The 19197-nt window shown below is 49.5% G+C and overlaps 1 protein-coding gene across 1 annotated transcript in view; it reads right to left on the bottom strand.

The window, feature by feature from the left end:
- The window catches only part of LOC129693505 (uncharacterized), a 74192-nt gene that overhangs the window by 40395 nt on the left and 14600 nt on the right, over positions 1-19197 (bottom strand). Inside the window, exons 2-3 of the mRNA XM_055630316.1 lie at positions 7931-8010; positions 2751-2838 (exon numbers count right to left, since the gene is read on the bottom strand). Coding sequence (XP_055486291.1) covers positions 2751-2838; positions 7931-8010 — 168 coding nt within the window. The remainder of the gene's footprint in view (positions 1-2750; positions 2839-7930; positions 8011-19197) is intronic.

Below are 19197 nucleotides of genomic sequence, written 5' to 3'. Positions count from 1 at the left end.
AGTGGACAGGCCCATTGCAAACACAGGCCCACTGTGAGCACAGGCCCCACTCCCCATAGACCACCAGTCGACAGGCCCCCCCTGAGCACAAGCCCCACTGTGAGCACAGGCCCCACAGGTCGTCCTCCCATAGACCACCAGTGGACAGGCCCACTGTCAGCACAGGCCCCACTGTCAGCACAGGCCCACTGTCTGGACCCCACTGTCAGCATAGGCCGTCTCCCCATAGACCACCAGTGGACAGGCCCACTGTGAGCACAGGCCCCGCTCCCCTCCCCATAGACCACCAATGGACAGGCCCACCCTGAGCACAGGCCTCGCTCCCCATAGCCCACCAATCGACACGCCCCCCCTGAGCACAGGCCCCGCTCCCCATAGACCACAGGGGGACACACCCACCTTGGGCACAGGCCTCTCCCCATAGACCTCCCTGTCGACATCCCCCCTGAGCACAAGCCCCACTGTCGGGACAGGGGGAGACCCATAGACCACCAGGGACAGGCCCACTGTGAGCACAGGCCACGACCCCCTCTCCCCTGTTCACCAGTGTACAACCCACTGTGAAGTGTACCCACCCTTGCTCCTCAAACAGGATCCCCACACCACAGGGGGAGACACTGCTGGAATCGTGTATAGGACAGACACAGAGTGCTGGAGTAACTCAGCGGGTGAGGCAGCATCTGTGGAGAACATGGATAGGTGACGTTTCACAGAGTGCTGGAGTAACTCAGCGGGTCAGGCAGCATCTGTGGAGAACATGGATAGGTGACGTTTCACAGAGTGCTGGAGTAACTCAGTGGGTCAGGCAGCATCTGTGGAGAACATGGATAGGGGTGACGTTTAGGGTCGGGACCCCGCTTCACACTAAAACCACTCGACCCCAAAACCATCCTTTCCACAGGTGCTGCCTCACCCGCTGGGTTACACTTGCGTGTTCTGCCCATCTTCAATAGGTGATATTTCAAGTTGGGACCCTTCTTCAGACAAAAGACAAAGATAATTTTTGGTACGTGGATATTCAGGGAATGGATGGATATGGACCTCATGCAGGAATAGGTGAGATCGGTTTGTCAGTACAATGTTTGGCAAGGATATTGTGGGCCAAAGGGCCTGTTCCTGTGCTGTACTGTTCTATGTTCAGATTAGGAAAAGGCGGGAGATGCAATAAATCCTGGGTGTCCTCGTACATCAGTCACTGAAAGTAAGCATGCAAATAAGGCCCCACATAGGAGATTAGTGGGCAAAATTAGAGCACATGCTATCAGGGGTAGGGTGCTAACATGCATAGAAAATTGGTTGACAGACAGGAAACAAAGAGTAGGGATTAACGGGTCCCTTTCAGAATGGCAGGCAGTGACTAGTGGGGTACCGCAAGGCTCGGTGCTGGGACCGCAGCTATTCAAAATATACATCAATGATTTGGATGAAGGGATTCAAAGTATCATTAGCAAATTTGAAGATGACACAAAGCTGGGTGGGCAGTGTGAACTGTGAGGAGGATACTATGAGAATGCAGGGTGACTTGGACAGGTTGGGTAAGTGGGCAGATGCATGGCTGATGCAGTTTAATGTGGATAAATGTGAGGTTACCCACTTTGGTAGCAAAAACAGGAAGGCAGATTATTATCTAAATGGTTTCAAGTTGGGAAAAGGGTAAGTACAACGGGATCTGTGGGTCTTTGTTCTTTAGTCAATGAAAGTAAGCATGCAGGTACAGCAGGCAGTGAAGAAAGCGAATGAATGGCATGTTGGCCTTCATAACAAGAGGAGTTGAGTGTAGGAGCAAAGAGGTATTTCTGCAGTTGTATAGGGCCCTAGTGAGACCACACCTGGAGTATTGTGTACAGTTTTGGTCACCTAATTTGAGGAAGGACATTATTGCTATTGAGGGAGTGCAGCGTAGGTTTACCAGGATAATTCCCGGGATGGCGGGACTGATGTACGATGAAAGAATAGGTCGATTGAGTTTGTATTTACTGGAATTTAGAAGGGCGAGAGGAGATCTTATAGAAATATATAAAATTCTTGGGATTGGGCAGGTAAGATGCAGGAAAAATGTTCCCAATGTTGGGGGAGTCCAGAACCAGGGGCCACAGATTAAGAATAAGAGGTAAGCCATTTAGGGCCGAGATGAAGAAAAACTTTTTCACCCAGAGTTGTGAATCTGTGGAATTCTCTGCCACTGAAGGCAGTGGGGGCCAATTCACTGGATGTTTTCAAAAGAGTTAGATTTAGTTCTTTGGCAAACGGAATCAAGGGATATGGGGAAAAAGTAGGAACGGGGTACAGACTTTGGATGATTAGCCACGATTCATATTGAATGGCGGTGCTGGCTCGAAGGGCCGAATGACCTACTCTTGCACCTATTGTCTATGTTTCTACGTGTAGGAAGGAACCGCAGATGCTAGTTTACGCCAAAGATAGACACAAAATGCTGGAGTAACTCAGCCGGACAGGCAGCGTCTCTGGGAGAAAAGGAATGGGTTCAGTCTGCAGAGGTGTCTCAACCCAAAACGTCACCCATTCCTTCTCTTCAGAGATGCTGCCGGTTCCACTGAGTTACTCCGGCATCTTCTGTGCTGTTCTGTGTTCTATGATGGAAAAGATTACACAGAACACATATTCTGTTGTGCTGCAGCAAGCAAGTATTTCATTGTCCTATCTGGGACACACGGCAATAAAACTCTCTTGACTTGACTCTTGAGAAGTTCATGGAGGGAGGAAACGGGTACAAACATGCCACAACTCACCAAAGACGGACGGCCGGGTGTTAAAGAAAAGCTGGTGAACATCAGCTGGATTGTCGTCCAGCACGTTGTGAAACAACGTTTCCATACTCTGCATGAGAGAAAGATTACCGTCACCACTAACATGGACCCTTAGCACAGAAAAACCGCAGGAAATAGGACTGAAACTGTGCCCCGATGCTTCTGTGGAACTGATGCGCTACAATGCTGAGAACTACATTCTGCACTCTGTATCTTCCCCTTTGCTCTATATATTGTACTGGAGTAGTATTATCTGATCTGTTTGGACAGAGTGCCACTGTACCTCGGGACACGTGACAATAATAAATCTATATCTGGAATGATCCTGGCCGGGCAGCCTCCGTGGAGGCAAATGGATGTCTGGCGTTTCAGGTTGTCCCGACACAGTGTGGAGGGAAAAGGTTCAGGTTTATTATTGTCACGTGTACTGAGGTACAGTGCTCAACTTCTACAGATGCATTACAGAAAGCACACTGTTGTGGATGCATCACATCTCTGGAACTCTCTGCCACAGAGGGTAGTTGAGGCCAGTTCATTGGCTATATTTAAGAGGGAGTTAGATGTGGCCCCAAGGGGATCCATGGAAGAACAGGTACAGGATACTGAGTTGGATGATCAGCCATGATCATATTGAATGTAGCGGTGCAGTCCATCACAGGGCCGAACCACACTCCCCACCTAATTTCTATGTTTCTATGCATCACATCTTGGTTTGGGAACAGCTCTGCCCAAGACCACAAGACATTGCAGAGTTGTAGATGTAGCCCAGTCCATCACATACACCACACTCCCCACCATTGTAGATGTAGCCCAGTCCATCACACACACCACACTCCCCACCATTGTAGATGTAGCCCAGTCCATCACACACACCACACTCCCCACCATTGTAGATGTAGCCCAGTCCATCACACACACCACACTCCCCACCATTGTAGATGTAGCCCAGTCCATCACACACACCACACTCCCCACCATTGTAGATGTAGCCCAGTCCATCACGCAGACCACACTCCCCAATCACTCCCTGAATGGCCTACTCCAGCACCTATTGTCTAACTAAACGGGTGATCCAAGCTTGACCCAGCATAATTGCATGTATCTCCTGATTTTCCTCCCCGTTCCACTGAATGCCTGATGATTCTTCTCCCTTCTCCCACCGCCCTACAACGAGGCCGTCAGAGCAGTTTGATACTTTGCCAGTGTAGAGTGCTGTGAATAGCGAGGCTGTGTTACCCGCCCAGCAGGTCAGAACGGTGCAGGCATGGGGGTGGTTAGTAAGGCCCTAGACATATACAACACACGTCGAGGAATACACACTACCCACCATTGTAGATGTAGCCCAGTCCATCACACACACCACACTCCCCACCATTGTAGATGTAGCCCAGTCCATCACACACACCATACTCCCCACCATCGACTCCATCTACACTTCACGCTGCCCCGGGAAAGCAGCCGACACAATCAAAGACATCCCCACCCTGGTCATTCCTTCTTCTCCCCGCTCCCAACTCGGCAGAAGGTACAGAAGCATGAAAGCGCGCACCACCAGACTCAGGAACAGCTTCTTCCCCTCTGTTATTGGGCTTCTGAACGGCCCTTCCATAAGCTAGGGTACTGTCCGATTCACCTCCACCCCATTGTGGACATTGGACTTTGTCTGTGGAACTGATGCGCTACAATGCTGAGAACTATATTCTGCACTCTGTATCTTCCCCTTTGCTCTACCTGTTGGACTGGAGTTTGACTTGATTGCATAATATTACCGGATGCGTTTAGTTTAGAGATAGAATGTGGAAACAGGCCCCTCGGCACACCGAGTCCTTGCCGACCAGTGATCATCCGTACACCCACACAGTCTCATCCCGGTTACTCCCTCTTCTTCCTTCCCCCTTCAGGCAAGAGGTACAGTAGTGTGAAAACACCAGATTCAAGGATAGTTTCTACCCAGCTGTTTTCTATCAGACAAGAGAGCGGTTCTGATCTACCATCTACCTCATTGGAGACCCTCGGACTATCTTTAATTGTACTTTATCTTGCACTAAACGTTATTCCCTTTATCGTGTATCTGTACACTTTGGATGGCTCGATTATAATCATGTAGTATTTCCGCTGACTGGATCAACTAAAATTCACGAGGTTAATTCACAGGATGGCGGGACTGTCATATGTTGATAGAATGGAGCGGCTGGGCGTATGCTCTGGAGTTTAGAAGGATGAGAGGGTATCTTATTGAAACATATAAGATTATTAAGGGATTGGTCACATTAGAGGCAGGAAACATGTTCCCGATGTTGGGGGAGCCCAGAACCAGGGGCCACAGTTTAAGAATAAGGGGTAAGCCATTTACAACAGAGATGAGGAAAAACATTTTTACACAGAGAGTGGTGAATCTGGGGAATTCTCTGCCTCAGAAAGCAGTGGAGGCCAATTCTCTGGATGCTTTCAAGAGAGAATTAGATAGAGCTCTTAAAGATAGCGGAGTCAGGGGATATGGTGAGAAGGCAGGGACCGGGTGCAGATTGGGGATGATCAGCCATGATCATATTGAATGGCGGAGCTGGCTCAAACAGCCGAATGGCCTACTCCTGCACCTATTGCCTATAATGCTTTTGAAGACGAATTACTTTATAAAAGTCGACTGACTGCCTACCCTACGTGCCTAGTATGGCTGGAGGCTCGAGGAACTGCAGGTGCTGGAACGTTGAGCAAATCACAAAGTGCTGGAGGAACTCAACAGGTCAATCAACCCGAAGAGGGGTCGCGACCTGAAATGCTATCTATCCATTTCACTCCACAGATGTTGCCTGTCCCGCTGAGTCTGAAGAAGGGTCTGGACCCGAACCGTCACCTATTCCTTCTCTCCAGAGATAATGCCTGACCCGCTGAGTTCCTCCAGCATTTTGCTTCCGTCTTCGGTGTAAACCAGCATCTGCACTTCCTTCTTGCACTTGCTGCCTGACCCGCTGAGTTCCTCCAGCAGTCTGCTTCTTAGGTTTGGCTCAGGGATTAAATAAACAGCTGGCCATGAATGAGTGTTTGCAACAGGATGGAAAGACAGGGCTGGTGTGGGCCCGACCTGAGATCCAGACAGAGGTGTGTTCTCCATCCTCTGGCTGAGCGTTGGTCTTGGCTGCGCCTCACAGAGGAACAGAACCCTCGGAATGGCATTCAGAATTCCAGAATGGAGACAAGGAGGAACTTCTCCTAGTCAAGAGGGTGGTGAATCATTGGAATTCATTGCCACAGACGGCGGTGGAGGCACGGTGGTGCAGCGGTAGAGTTGCTGCCTCACAGCGCCAGAGACGTGGGTACCATCCTGACTACGGGCGCTGTCTGTACAGAGTTTGTATGTTCTCCCCGTGACCTGCGTGGGTTTTCTCCGGGTGCTCCGGTTAAAATAGACAATAGGTGCAGGAGTAGGCCATTCGGCCTTTCGAGCCAGCACCGCCATTCAATGTGATCATGGCTGATCATCCCCAATCAGTACCCCGTTCCTGCCTTCTCCCCATATCTCCTGACTCCACTATCTTTAAGAGCCCTATCTAGCTCTCTCTTGAAAGCATCCAGAGAACCGGCCTCCACTGCCCCCTGAGGACTTTCATCCCACACTCTGTAAATGTTCAGGTTTGTAAGTGAATTGGCTTCAGAGGTTTTTTGAAATTGTCGCTACTGTGTGTAGGATAGTGTTAGTGTGTGGGGATCGCTAGTAGGTGCGGACTCGGTGGGCCGAAGGGCCTGTATCCTCTAAAGTAAACTAAACATTGGGTGCTTTTAAAGTGGAGATTGACAGGCCATTGATTAAGGGTGTCAAAGGTTATGGGGAGAAGGCAGGAAGATGGGGTCGAGAGGGAAAAATATCAGACCCATCGGCCCATCAAGTTTACACTGCCATTCAATCATGGCTGATCTAACTTTCTCTCCTAACCCCATTCTCCTGCCTTCTCCCCATAACCCCAAACACGTACCAATCAAGAACCTGTCAATGCCCGCTTTAAATGAATGAATGACGGAGTATTCGATGGGCCTAATTCTGTTCCTGTGACATGAACATATAGAGAAAGAAAAGACACAGAGTGCTGGAGTAACTCAGCGGGTCAGGCAGCATCTGTGGAGAACATGGATAGGTGACGTTTCACAGAGTGCTGGAGTATCGTTTCACAGAGTGCTGGAGTCGGGTCAGGCAGCATCTGTGGAGAACATGGATGAGTGGGTGGGACCCTTCCTCAGGTCTCTCGCAGCTGGGGCCTAACCCTACTAGCCCCCGAGCTCCAGAGGGTATTAATGATAACCTAGCCCTAATGCAGGTCAGATGAAGGCTTGGGGAGTTTACTGGTGATGTAGTCTTCCCTGTGCTGGTGCTGCACAGAGCAGCCCATTCACATCTCAACACAAGGTCCCTGAGGTCACCCGAGTTTCACCTGAGTTTAGCTCATTGTCACGTGTACCGAGGTACAGTGAAAAGCTTTTGTTGCGTGCTATCCAGTCAGCGGAAAGACAATGCATGATTACAATCGAGCCGTCCACAGTGTACAGATACATGATGAAGGGAATAACTTCAATAACGATCAGTGCAAGATAAAGCCCAGTAAAGTCCGATCAAGGATAGTCCGAGGGTCACCAATGAGGTAGATAGTAGTTCAGCACCGCTGTTTAGTTGGTGATATGACGGTTTAGTTGCCTGATAACAGCCGGGAAGACACTGTCCCTGAATCTGGAGGTGTGCGTTTTCACATTTTTGTACCTCTTGCCTGATGGGAGTGACCCCGCGGGGTGAGACTGGTCCTTGACGATGCTGCTGGCCTTGCCGAGGCAGCGTGAGGTGTAGATGGAGTCAATGGGAGGGAGGTTGGTCTGGGCTGCGTCCACAATTAGTTGCTAACTTGGATGGAGCTGTTCCCAAACCGTGCTGTGAGGCATCCCGATAAAATGCTTCCTGCGGCGCATCTGTAGAAGTTGGTGAGAGTTGTCGGGGACATGCCGAACCTCCGAAGCCTGCCTAAGGAATCTTCCGAGGATGGTGTTATGCATCTTGATTCAGCCCCCTCCATGTTAAGCAGACGTCCAACACCCCTCACATAGTAGAACTGTAACGGCAGGTACTCTAATCCTGAGCCAGACCTAGCCCCTATCCCCGGCCCACTCCCCACCGCCCGTACCTGAGCAGTCACTGGTGCATTGTCCCTCTGTCTGTGTTGATAAATTACTTTACGGTTCAGCGGCAGCAGGAAATGACCTTCTGCAAAGGAAAAGTAAATGTTAGGGGGAAATAAAACAAGATCAACGTTCATCGGCAGGTCCCTGGCCGTGTACCAGCGGTCCAGCAGCGAGTGACCACATCGCATCTCCTCGCCTCCTCTCACCTTGTGGGGAAATGAGGGCAAGGACACGGACCACCCAGACTGAAGCAACGACCACGAAAACACAGCAATGCCTCTACTTCCTTACATGGCTTAGGATGTTCGGCATGTCCCCTACAACTCTCACCAACTTCTACAGCATTTTATCGGGATGCATCACAGCACAGGTTTGGGAACAGCTCCATCCAAGACCGCAGGAAATTGCAACTAATTGTGGACGCAGCCCAGAACCATCACACAAACCAACCTCCCTTCCATTGATAGACACAAAAAGCTGGAGTAACTCAGCGGGACAGGCAGCATCTCTGGAGAGAAGGAATGGGTGATGTTTCAGGTCGAGACCCTTCTTCAGACCCGAGTCTCGACCTGAAACGTCACCCATGAGATGCTGCCTGTCCCGCTGAGTGACTCCAGCATTTTGCGTCCATCTTCAGTTTAAACTAGCATCTGCAGTTCCTTCTTACACCTCCCATCCATTGATCTACATCTCACGCTGCCTCAGCAAGGCCACCTCACGCTGCCTCAGCAAGGCCAGCAACATAATCAAGGACCAGAATTGGTGCCGATTCTTCTCCCCTCAGACTGCGACACACACACACACGGGCCGAGACCAAGAGCAGGGTGAAGGATGACATCAAACGGGTCGTGGCAGCTATCGAAAAAGTACGGAAATGGTAAGGGGGAATTTTTTTTAAAAAAGCACCCGAAGGAAATAGATGTTTAACAAAAAAAAAGGATTACTCCGTGTCCACGTCATGGGGGGGGGTGGAGAGGATGAGTGGGTGCAGGATTTTCTGGAGCTCCTTCCTAATGCCAATATTTTGTATGTTCAAAGTTAATAAGGAAGACTAGGCAGGAATATCAAAGTGATCACCTGCAGCTGAGACATGTGTGATGATTTGTGTGGTATTGGGTGAAATAATAGCTATATGAAGACGCCATGACGAAAGCAAAGATAGTTGTGGAGAGGGAAGCCGGTTACGGAAATGGCGCTAAAGATTACCCATGACCTTCTACGGCTTTTTCGTCGTGGACTATTTTGCTCTGCTCTAGGAATCTTTGCTCAATTGGACAAGAGGAGCGAATCTCCGTTTCCTGGATGTAACCCCACGGGCCAGGGGAAGGATTAGTCTGGTCCCTGTCTGAGTGGAAACCAATCCCCACTGACGTGACCACATCCACACACCAACCTGAACAGCAGCAGCATTATTTTGTCAACTGCACGTACTGGGAAAGCAGGAATGGGTCCAAGAGGCTGGGGAATGCTGCTTGACCTGCAGCGCTAGTCTTCCTGCCCAAACCTCTCTTGTACAAGGAGGCTATTCAACTCCTTCGGCATGTTCCATGAGTCAGCTTCAGGTGAAACTCGTTTCAACATCATGGCTCCAACCACAACCCTTGGATCTTTATCCATCAGTAAACTCAACGGTGTTTGGTTTGTTGAACGATGTAGATCCGTACCAAACCAAATTCAACTTTGAAATCCAATCCTTCTACATCCAGTCTCAACACTGTACTTGATTAGTACGGGTGTCCAGAGGTTAAGGGGGCAAGGCAGGAGAATGGGGTTAGGAGGGGAGAGGCTGGTGCAGGGGATCCCTCCAGGGTTGGTGGTCTTTCCTGATCTGGGCCTGACGGGTCTACCTGGTAAGTCAGTGATTCATTGTACGGTTTAGGGCGTCACGGTGGTGCAGCGGTAACGTTGCCGCCTCACAGCGCCAGAGACCCGGGTTCGATCCAGACTACCAGTGCTGTAAGGTGTTTGTACGTTCTCCCTGTGACCGCGTGGGTTTCCTCTGGGTGCTCCGGTTTCCTCTCACACTCCAAAGACGTGTGGGTTTGTAAGCTAATTGGGTTCGGTAAAATTATAAATTGTCCCTAGTGTGTGTGGGATAGTATTAGTGTGCGGGGATCGCTGATCAGAGCAGACTCGGTGGGCCGAAGGGCCTGTTTCCGCGCTATATCTCTAAACTAAACTAATGTAACAGTGAAATATATTGTTTTGAATGCAACCATTTTATGTTGGTGAGACCACACCTGGAGTATTGCTTACAGTTTTGATCTCCTAATCTGAGGAAAGACATTCTTGCCATAGAGGGTTCCTGATTCCTGGGATGTCAGGACTTTCATATGAAGAAAGACGGGATAGACTCGGTTTGTACTCGCTAGAATTTAGAAGATTGAGGGGGGATCTTATAGAAACGTACAAAATTCTTAAGGGGTTGGACAGGCTAGATGCAGGAAGATTGTTCCCGATGTTGGGGAAGTCCAGAACAAGGGGTCACAGTTTAAGGATAAGGAGGAAATCCTTTAGGACCGAGATGAGAAAAACATTTTTCACACAGAGAGTGGTGAATCTCTGGAACTCTCTGCCGCAGAAGGTAGTTGAGGCCAGTTCATTGGCTATATTTAAGAGGGAGTTGGATGTGGTCCTCGTGGCTAAAGGGATCAGGAGGTATGGAGAGAAGGCAGGTACAGGATACTGAGTTGGATGATCAGCCATGATCATATTGAATGGCGGTGCAGGCTCGAAGGGCCGAATGGCCTACTCCTGCACCTATTTTCTGTGTTTCTATGTTTCTATCACAAAACTATTGAACTACTCAAGGTCGACGCAAAGTGCTGGAGTAACTTAGCGGGGGGATCAGGCAGCAAACCTAGAGAAAAGGTAAAGGTGGCGTTTCAGGTTGAGACCCTTCCACAGACTGGTGGACAAGAGAAGGCCAGAACATATTAGGTCCGGCAGCAGATGACCCTAGGAAGAGTGGAGTCCATAATGGCCCAATGTGGGCTGGAGAAGGTGTGATAACAAGCGGGAGACAGGGATGCAAGCAATGGAACTGCTCGGACGACTAAAGGGCCTGTCCCACTTTCACGACCTCTGCCGAGTTTGCCCTCGACTCGTACTCGCAGCATGGTCGTCACGAGGTCGTAGGTAGGTCGTGACGCTAGTCGTAGGTAGAAACATAGAAACATAGAAATTAGGTACAGGAGTAGGCCATTCGGCCCTTCGAGCCTGCACTGCCATTCAATATGATCATGGCTGATCATCCAACTCAGTATCCCGTACCTGCCTTCTCTCCATACCCTCTGATCCCCTTGGCCACAAGGGCCACATCTAACTCCCTCTTAAATATAGCCAATGAACTGACCTCAACTACCCTCTATGGCAGAGCGTTCCAGAGATTCACCACTCTCTGTGTGAAAAAAGTTCTCCTCATCTCGGTTTTAAAGGATTTCCCCCTTATCCTTAAGCTGTGACCCCTTGTCCTGGACTTCCCCAACATCGGGAACAATCTTCCTGCATCTAGCCTGTCCAACCCCTTAAGAATTTTGTAAGTTTCTATAAGATCCCCTCTCAATCTCCTAAATTTAGGTACTCGTGGCATCGAGTAGGTCGGGGCGTTTTTCTAGCCTGACGAAAAATGTCCACGAGTAAAAAAGGTTGTGAATTAGGTCGTAAAAGTGGGACAGCCGCTTAAGGTGGGAGATGGGGGGGGGAAATGCAGGAGTTACTAGAAATTAGGGAAATCATTGATCATACCGCTGGGTTGTAAGCTGCCCAAGGAAAGCTGAGCTACTCAAACTTGTAGCTTTCTAAACATCAGGACATACAAGCATGGCCTTTGTGACCCTGTGGCAGAATGTAACCCTTGCAGTGGCAGTATTAAACTATTCACGTCACACTCTTAGTCCATCCCATCATCCCAGACCGTTCATAGAACACAGAACAGAACAGTGTGTTGGAACTCTAGGGACAGTTTCTTCCCAGCTGTTATCAAACAACTAAACCATCCATTCAGAAGCATGATAACAGAGGGGAAGAAGCTGTTCCTGAGTCTGCTGGTGCGCACTTTCAAGCTCCTGTATCTTATTTTCAGTTATTTCAAGAGGGCTAGAGTACAAAAACAGGGATGTAATGCTGAGGTAGACAAAATGCTGGAGAAACTCAGCGGGTGAGGCAGCATCTATGGAGCGAAGGAAATAGGCAACATTTCGGGTCGAAACCCTTCTTCAGAATTCCTTCGCTCCATAGATTCTGCCTCACCCGCTGAGTTTCTCTTGCATCTGCAGTTCCTTCTTAAACATGTAATGCTGAGGCTCTAGAAAGCGCTGGTCAGGCCACATTTGAAATATTGTGAGCAGTTTTGGGCCCCATATCCGAGGAAGGATGTGCTGGCTCTGGAGAGGGTCCAGAGGAGGTTTACAAGAACGATCCCAGGAATGAGTGGGTTAACCTATGATGAGCGTTTGTCGGCACTGGGCCTGTACTCGCTGGAGTTTAGAAGAATGAGGGGGGACCTCATTGAAAAGTACGGAATAGTGAGAGGCTTGGGTAGAGTGGATGTGGAGAGGATGTTTCCACTGGTGGGAAAGTCTAGGACTAGAGGGCACACCCTCAGATTTAAAGGACATTCATTTAGAAAGAAGAAGAAATATCTTTAGTCAGAGGGTGGTGAACTCATTGCCACAGAAGGCTGTGGAGGCCAAGTCAGTTGATATTTTTAAGGCAGAGATAGATATATTCTTGATCAGTACGGGTGTCAGGAGTTACGGGGAGAAGGCAGGAGAAGGGCCGAATGGCCCAATGGCATCTCGGGGCGAGTACTCAAGTCCTGTGCTACGCAACTAGCTCCAGTGCTCACTACATTATTCAACCTCTCCCTGGACAAGTCCGCGGTCCCTGCCTGCTTCAAAAGATCCATCATTGTACCGGTACCAAAAAATGCCTCCCCAGCCTGTCTGAATGACTACCGTCCGGTGGCCCTCACCTCAGTAGTCATGAAATGCTTTGAGAGGCTGGTGAAGAAACACATCTGCACCTTCCTCCCTCGGAACATGGACCCGTTGCAGTTCGCATACCGTCCGAACAGATCCACGGACGATGCGGTCTCCCAGGTCTTGCACACCACTCTCTCCCATCTGGACAGCCAGAAGGGGGGCTACGTGAGGATGCTGTTCATAGACTACAGTTCAGCCTTCAACACGATAGTCCCCACCAGACTGGCCGGGAAGCTACTGGAATTGGAGCTCAACACCTCCCTGTGTGCCTGGGTCCTGGACTTTCTCACCGCCAGGCCCCAGGTAGTCAAGATGGGAGGGAATACATCGAAGTCCCTCACCCTGAGCACAGGATCGCCCCAGTGTTGCGTCCTCAGCCCCCTATTGTACTCCCTGTACACACATGACTGTGTGGCTAGGTTCAGCTCCAACTCAATAATTAAGTTTGCTGATGACACTGTGGTGGTGGGCCTGATCTCAGACAACGACGAGAAGGCCTACCGGGAGGAGGTGGCTGATCTAGCACTCTGGTGCCAGGATAACAGCCTCCTCTTGAACATCAAAAAAACTAAGGAGCTGATCATGGACTTTAGGAGGACACATCATCAGAGGACGTACACTCCATTGAGGATAAATGGGGATCCTGTGGATAGGGTGAGCTGTTTTAAATATCTGGGAGTCCACATCTCTGAGGATATGACATGGGCATCGCACGCCTCAGCACTCGTGAGTAAGGCAAAGCAGCGCCTTTACCACCTCAGGCAATTGAGGAAATTCAGAGTGTCTCCGAGGATCCTCCAGTGCTTCTACGCAGCGGCGGTGGAAAGCATCTTGTCCGGGAACATTACCATCTGGTTTGGGAATTGCTCTGCCAAGGACAAGAAGGCTCTGCAGAGAGTAGTGCGTTCGACCGAACGCACTATGGGAACTTCACTTGCCCCCCCTGCAGGAACTATACATTAGGAGGTGCAACTCCAGAGCCAACAATATCATGACAGACCCCTTCAATGGACTGTTCCAGCTGCTACGATCAGGCAAACGCCTCCGTTGCCATGCGGTGAGAACGGAGAGGTTGAGAAGGAGTTTCTTCCCAGAGGCCATTTGGACTGTAAACGCCTATCTCACCAGGGACTAACTCTACTGAACGTTTTTCCTTCCATTATTTATTATGTAAAAGAATATGTGTGTTATGATTGTGTTTTTAGTTTGTTTGGTTGTTTGTCTTTTGCACAAAAGTCCGCGAGCATTGCCACTTTCATTTCACTTGACATCTCATATGTGTATGTGACAAATAAATTTGACTTGACTGACTTGGAGGCTGGACAAAAATGCTGGAGAAACTCAGCGGGTGAGGCAACATCTATGGAGAGAAGGAATAGGCAACGCTTCGGGTCAATAGACAATAGGTGCAGGAGGAGGCCATTCAATGTGATCATGGTTGGTCAACCACAATCAGTACCCCGTTCCTGCCTTCTCCCCATATCTCCTGACTCCGCTATCTTTGAGCCCTATCTAGCTCTCTCTTGAAAGTATCCAGAGAACCGGCCTCCACCGCCCTCTGAGGGTGAGAATTCCACAGATTCACAACTCTTCATGAGAGAAAGTGTTTCCTTGTCTCCGTTCCAAATGGCTTACCCCTTATTCTTAAACTCTGGCCCCTGGTTCTGGATTCCCCCAACATTGGGAACATGTTTCCTGCCTCTAGCTTGTCAAAACCCTTAATAATCTTATGTTTCAATAAGATCACCTCTCATCCTTCCAAACTCCAGAGTGTACAAGCCCAGCTGCTCCATTCTCTCAGCATATGACAGTCCCGCCATCCCGGGAATTAACCTTGTAAACCTACGCTGCACTCCCTCAATAGCAAGAATGTCCTTCCACAAATTCGGGGACCAAAACTGCACACAATACTCCAGGTGTGGTCTCACTAGGGCTCTGTACAACTGCAGAAGGGCCTCTTTGCTTCTATACTCGACTCCTCTTGTCATAAAGGCCAACATGCCATTGGCTTTCTTCACTGCCTGCTGTACCTGCATGCTTACTTTCATTGACTGATGAACAAGGACCCCCAGATCCCGTTGTATTTCCGCTTTTCCCAACTTGACACCATTTAAACAGTAATCTGCCTTCCAGTTTTCCTACCAAAGTGGATAACCTCACATTTATCCGCATTAAACTACATCTGCCATACATCTGCGGGCGGAAGAAAGGTTTCGCCTATTTCCTTCGCTCCATAGATGCTGCTGCACCCGCTGAGTTTCTCCAGCTTTTTTGTGTACCTTCTGCCATGCATCTGCCCACTCACCCAACCTGTCCAAGTCGCCCTGCATTCTCATAGCAGGGTCTCGACCCGAAGTGTCGCCTATTTCCTTAGCTCCATAGATGCTGCCTCACCCGCTGAGTTTCTCCAGCATTTTTGTCTACCTTCGAATTTTCCAGCATCTGCAGTTCGTCCTTAAACAACACTAGAGGGCGTAGCGATAAGTTGAGCGGGAGAACGTTGAATGGAGGTGTGCAGGGCATGTTCTGTTTTACAGAGGGTGGTGGGTTTGTGGAGGCAGATAAGGTTTTAAAATACCACGTAGATATGCAGGGAAATAAAGAGATGTGGATGACGCGCAGGCAGAGAGGAGATCAGTTTGTCTTGGCATCATGTTGGGGTAAAGACATTGTGGGCCGTACTGTTTGTTCCATGTTCTACAGAAATAGCAAGAAATGCAAAAATCATTGCAAAGAATTTGCAGCCATATCACGATCCCACTATAGTGTGAATCATTGTTCAGTCAATAGAAACACTCGGGAGAGAGCTTTGATGAGGATATAGCTGCGGGTTTTATAGTTAGAAACAAACAATGATTCAGAATTGTTTATGTTTCTGTGTCGAGATACAGCAGGGACACAGGCCCTTGGGCCCACCAGGTCCACACTGACCACCGATCTAGAGGCCCATTGACCTACAAACCCGCAGGCCTTTGGCTGTGGGTTACGGGGAGAAGGCAGGAGAGTGGGGTTCGGAGGGAGAGATAGATCAGCCATGATTGGATGGCGGAGTAGACTTGATGGGCAGAACGGCCTGATTCTGCTCCTATCACTTGCGTCCTTATGATATGTGGGGGTAAACCGGAGCACCCGGAGGAAGCCCAGGAGGTCACAGGGGGAACGTGCAAACTCCGTACAGACAGGACCCAAGGACAGGATGCAGCCTTGGTCTCCGGCGCTGTGCATTAGTGAGTGAGGCAGCAACTCTACCTCACTACATGTGACAATAATCGACCAAAGCCTCAACTACCTCCCCTGGCTGCTCGTTCCTTACACCCACCACCCCCTCCGTGAAAAAGATGCTCCAAAAGCTCCTATCTTGCTCCTCTCACCTTCAACCCAACTTTGTGTGTCTTCTCACATTCCCAGTTGCAGCATTAGCCCCGCTTCACCCTCCACAGATGCAGCTCAACCTGCTGAGTGTTTCCAGCATTGTCTGTTTCGTTCACTGACTCACAGAAAGCTAACCATTAATTCAGTGTTGCAAAAAACAACTCGATCGGGGCAGGCCATTCGGCCCATCGAGTCTACTCCGCCATTCAATCATGGCTGATCTGTCTTTCCCTCTCAACCCCATTCATTGTGTTGATAACATTTGGGATGTCTCAAACAGCAGCACGATTGCAAGGCTGATCATAATGTTTCCCCTACACAGGGTGCTTGGTATATTGATATATTATCATCATGTTTAACAAAGAACTGCAGATGCTGGATAAAATCGAAGGTAGACAAAAAAGCTGGAGAAACTCAGCGGGTGAGGCAGCATCTATGGAGCGAAGGAATAGGTGACGTTTCGGGTCTTCATAACAAGAGGATTTCAGTATGGGAGTAAAGAGGTTCTTTCGCAGTTGTATAGGGCTCTGGTAAGACCAGATCTGGAGTATTGTGTACAGTTTTGGTCTCCTAATTTGAGGAAGGACATCCTTGTGATCAAGACAGTGCAGCGTAGGTTCACGAGATTGATCCCTGGGATGGCGGGACTGTCATATGAGGAAAGATTGAAAAGACTAGGCTTGTATTCACTGGAGTTTAGAAGGATGAGGGGGGATCTTATAGAAACATATAAAATTATAAAAGGACTGGACAAGCTAGATGCGAGAAAAATGTTCCCAATGTTGGGCGAGTCCAGAACCAGGGGCCACAGTCTTAGAATAAAGGGGAGCCATTTAAGACTGAGGTGAGAAAAAACTTTTTCACCCAGAGAGTTCTGAATTTGTGGAATTCCCTGCCACAGACAGCAGTGGAGGCCAAATCACTGGATGGATTTAAGAGAGAGTTAGATAGAGCTCTAGGGGCTGGTAGAATAAAGGGATATGGGGAGAAGGCAGGCACGAGTTATTGATTGGGGACGATCAGCCATGATCACAATGAATGGCGGTGCTGGCTCGAAGGGCCGAATGGCCTCCTCCTGCACCTTTTTTCTATGTTTCTATGACACCCATCTTCAGTCTGACTATAGTGTTATAGCATTACAGTTACAGAGGAAAAAGTTCCAAGTCCAAAAAGAGGTATGTTGGAAGATCAGAACTACACCCTAGCTTTTGAGAGTTCAATAGGGTGATTTCACGAAAGGTCACTGGAGCGTAGATCCGCACCCACGTGACTGAAAATTTAAACTGGAGTACACTTGGTACTTCCGGTACATGTTAGTGAATGGGAAAACACGCACTTTCACACCCGTTAAAAACATCGAAAACGGCCAGTTTTTGAGCTGCAATTTACTGTGCCCGTCGGGGTGACCGTGAGGCACAGCTACCTAAATTTACAGTCCAAAAAAAAAAGATAGAAACTAAGGTAAATTCAAGAGGGAGCTGAAGGTGCAAAACCAGCGGAAGTGCTTATCGGACATTTGTCATGGAAATTTAAAGAACCAAAATATCGGGAATTATCGCGTTTGCTCGCTGCATTTCATCAAACGAAGTATACGTGGCACTGAGTAGGACTAATGCACGTAAAGCTGCTGGCCCTGACGGCATCCCCGGGCGCGTGCTCAGGGCCTGTGCTGCGCAGCTGACAGACGTCTGGACTGAAATCTTCAACCTGTCACTTGCCCAAGCAGTTGTCCCCACTTGCCTTAAAACCACCTCCATCGTGCCAGTGCCAAAACACTCCACTGCGGCAAGCCTCAACGACTTCCGCCCAGTTGCACTTATCCCCATCATCACCAAGTGCTTCGAGAGGCTGGTCCTGGCACACCTCAAAAGCTGCCTACCCCCCACACTGGATCCCTATCAGTTTGCCTACCGCAAGAACAGGAGTACGGAGGATGCCATCTCAACGGCACTTCACTCCGCCCTCTCCCACCTCGACAACAGAGACACTTACGTAAGAATGCTGTTCATCGATTACAGCTCAGTATTCAACACCATTATACCATCAAAACTGATCACCAAACTCGGTAACCTGGGCATCGACCCCTCCCTCTGCAACTGGATACTGGACTTTCTAACCAACAGAACCCAGTCTGTGAGGTTAGACAAGCACACCTCTTCAACCCTCACCTTGAACACCGGCGTTCCACAGGACTGTGTGCTGAGCCCCCTCCTCTACTCCCTCTTCACCTATGACTGCACACCAGTACATGGTACTAACACCATCATCAAGTATGCAGATGATACAACGGTGATTGGCCTCATCAGCAACAACGATGAGCTGGCCTACAGGGAGGAGGTCCAGCACTTAGCAGCATGGTGCGCTGACAACAACCTGGCCCTTAACTCCAAGAAGACCAAGGAGCTCATTGTAGACTTCAGGAAGTCCAGAGGCGGCACGCACACCCCCATCCACATTAACGGGACGGAGGTGGAACGTGTTTCTAGCTTCAGGTTCCTGGGAGTCAACATCTCCGGTGACCTCTCTTGGACCCACATTACCTCAACTCTGGTCAAGAAGGCACATCAGCGTCTCTTCTTCCTGAGGAGACTGAAGAAGGTCCATCTGTCTCCTCAGATCCTGGTGAACTTCTACCGCTGCACCATCGAGAGCATCCTTACCAACTGCATCACAGTATGGTATGGCAACTGCTCTGTCTCCGACCGGAAGGCATTGCAGAGGGTGGTGAAAATTGCCCAACGCATCACCGGTTCCTCCCTCCCCTCCATTGAGTCCGTCCAAAGCAAGCGCTGTCTGCGGAGGGCGCTCAGCATCGCCAAGGACTGCTCTCACCCCAACCATGGACTGTTTACCCTCCTACCATCCGGGAGGTACTACAGGTCTCTCCGTTGCCGAACCAGCAGGTCGAGGAA

This window comes from Leucoraja erinacea, unplaced genomic scaffold (assembly GCF_028641065.1).
Source record: "Leucoraja erinacea ecotype New England unplaced genomic scaffold, Leri_hhj_1 Leri_316S, whole genome shotgun sequence".
NCBI classification, from domain to species: domain Eukaryota; kingdom Metazoa; phylum Chordata; class Chondrichthyes; order Rajiformes; family Rajidae; genus Leucoraja; species Leucoraja erinaceus.
The sequence above is the reverse complement of the archived record's forward strand: the minus strand, read 5'-3'. Positions and strand labels throughout refer to the sequence as shown.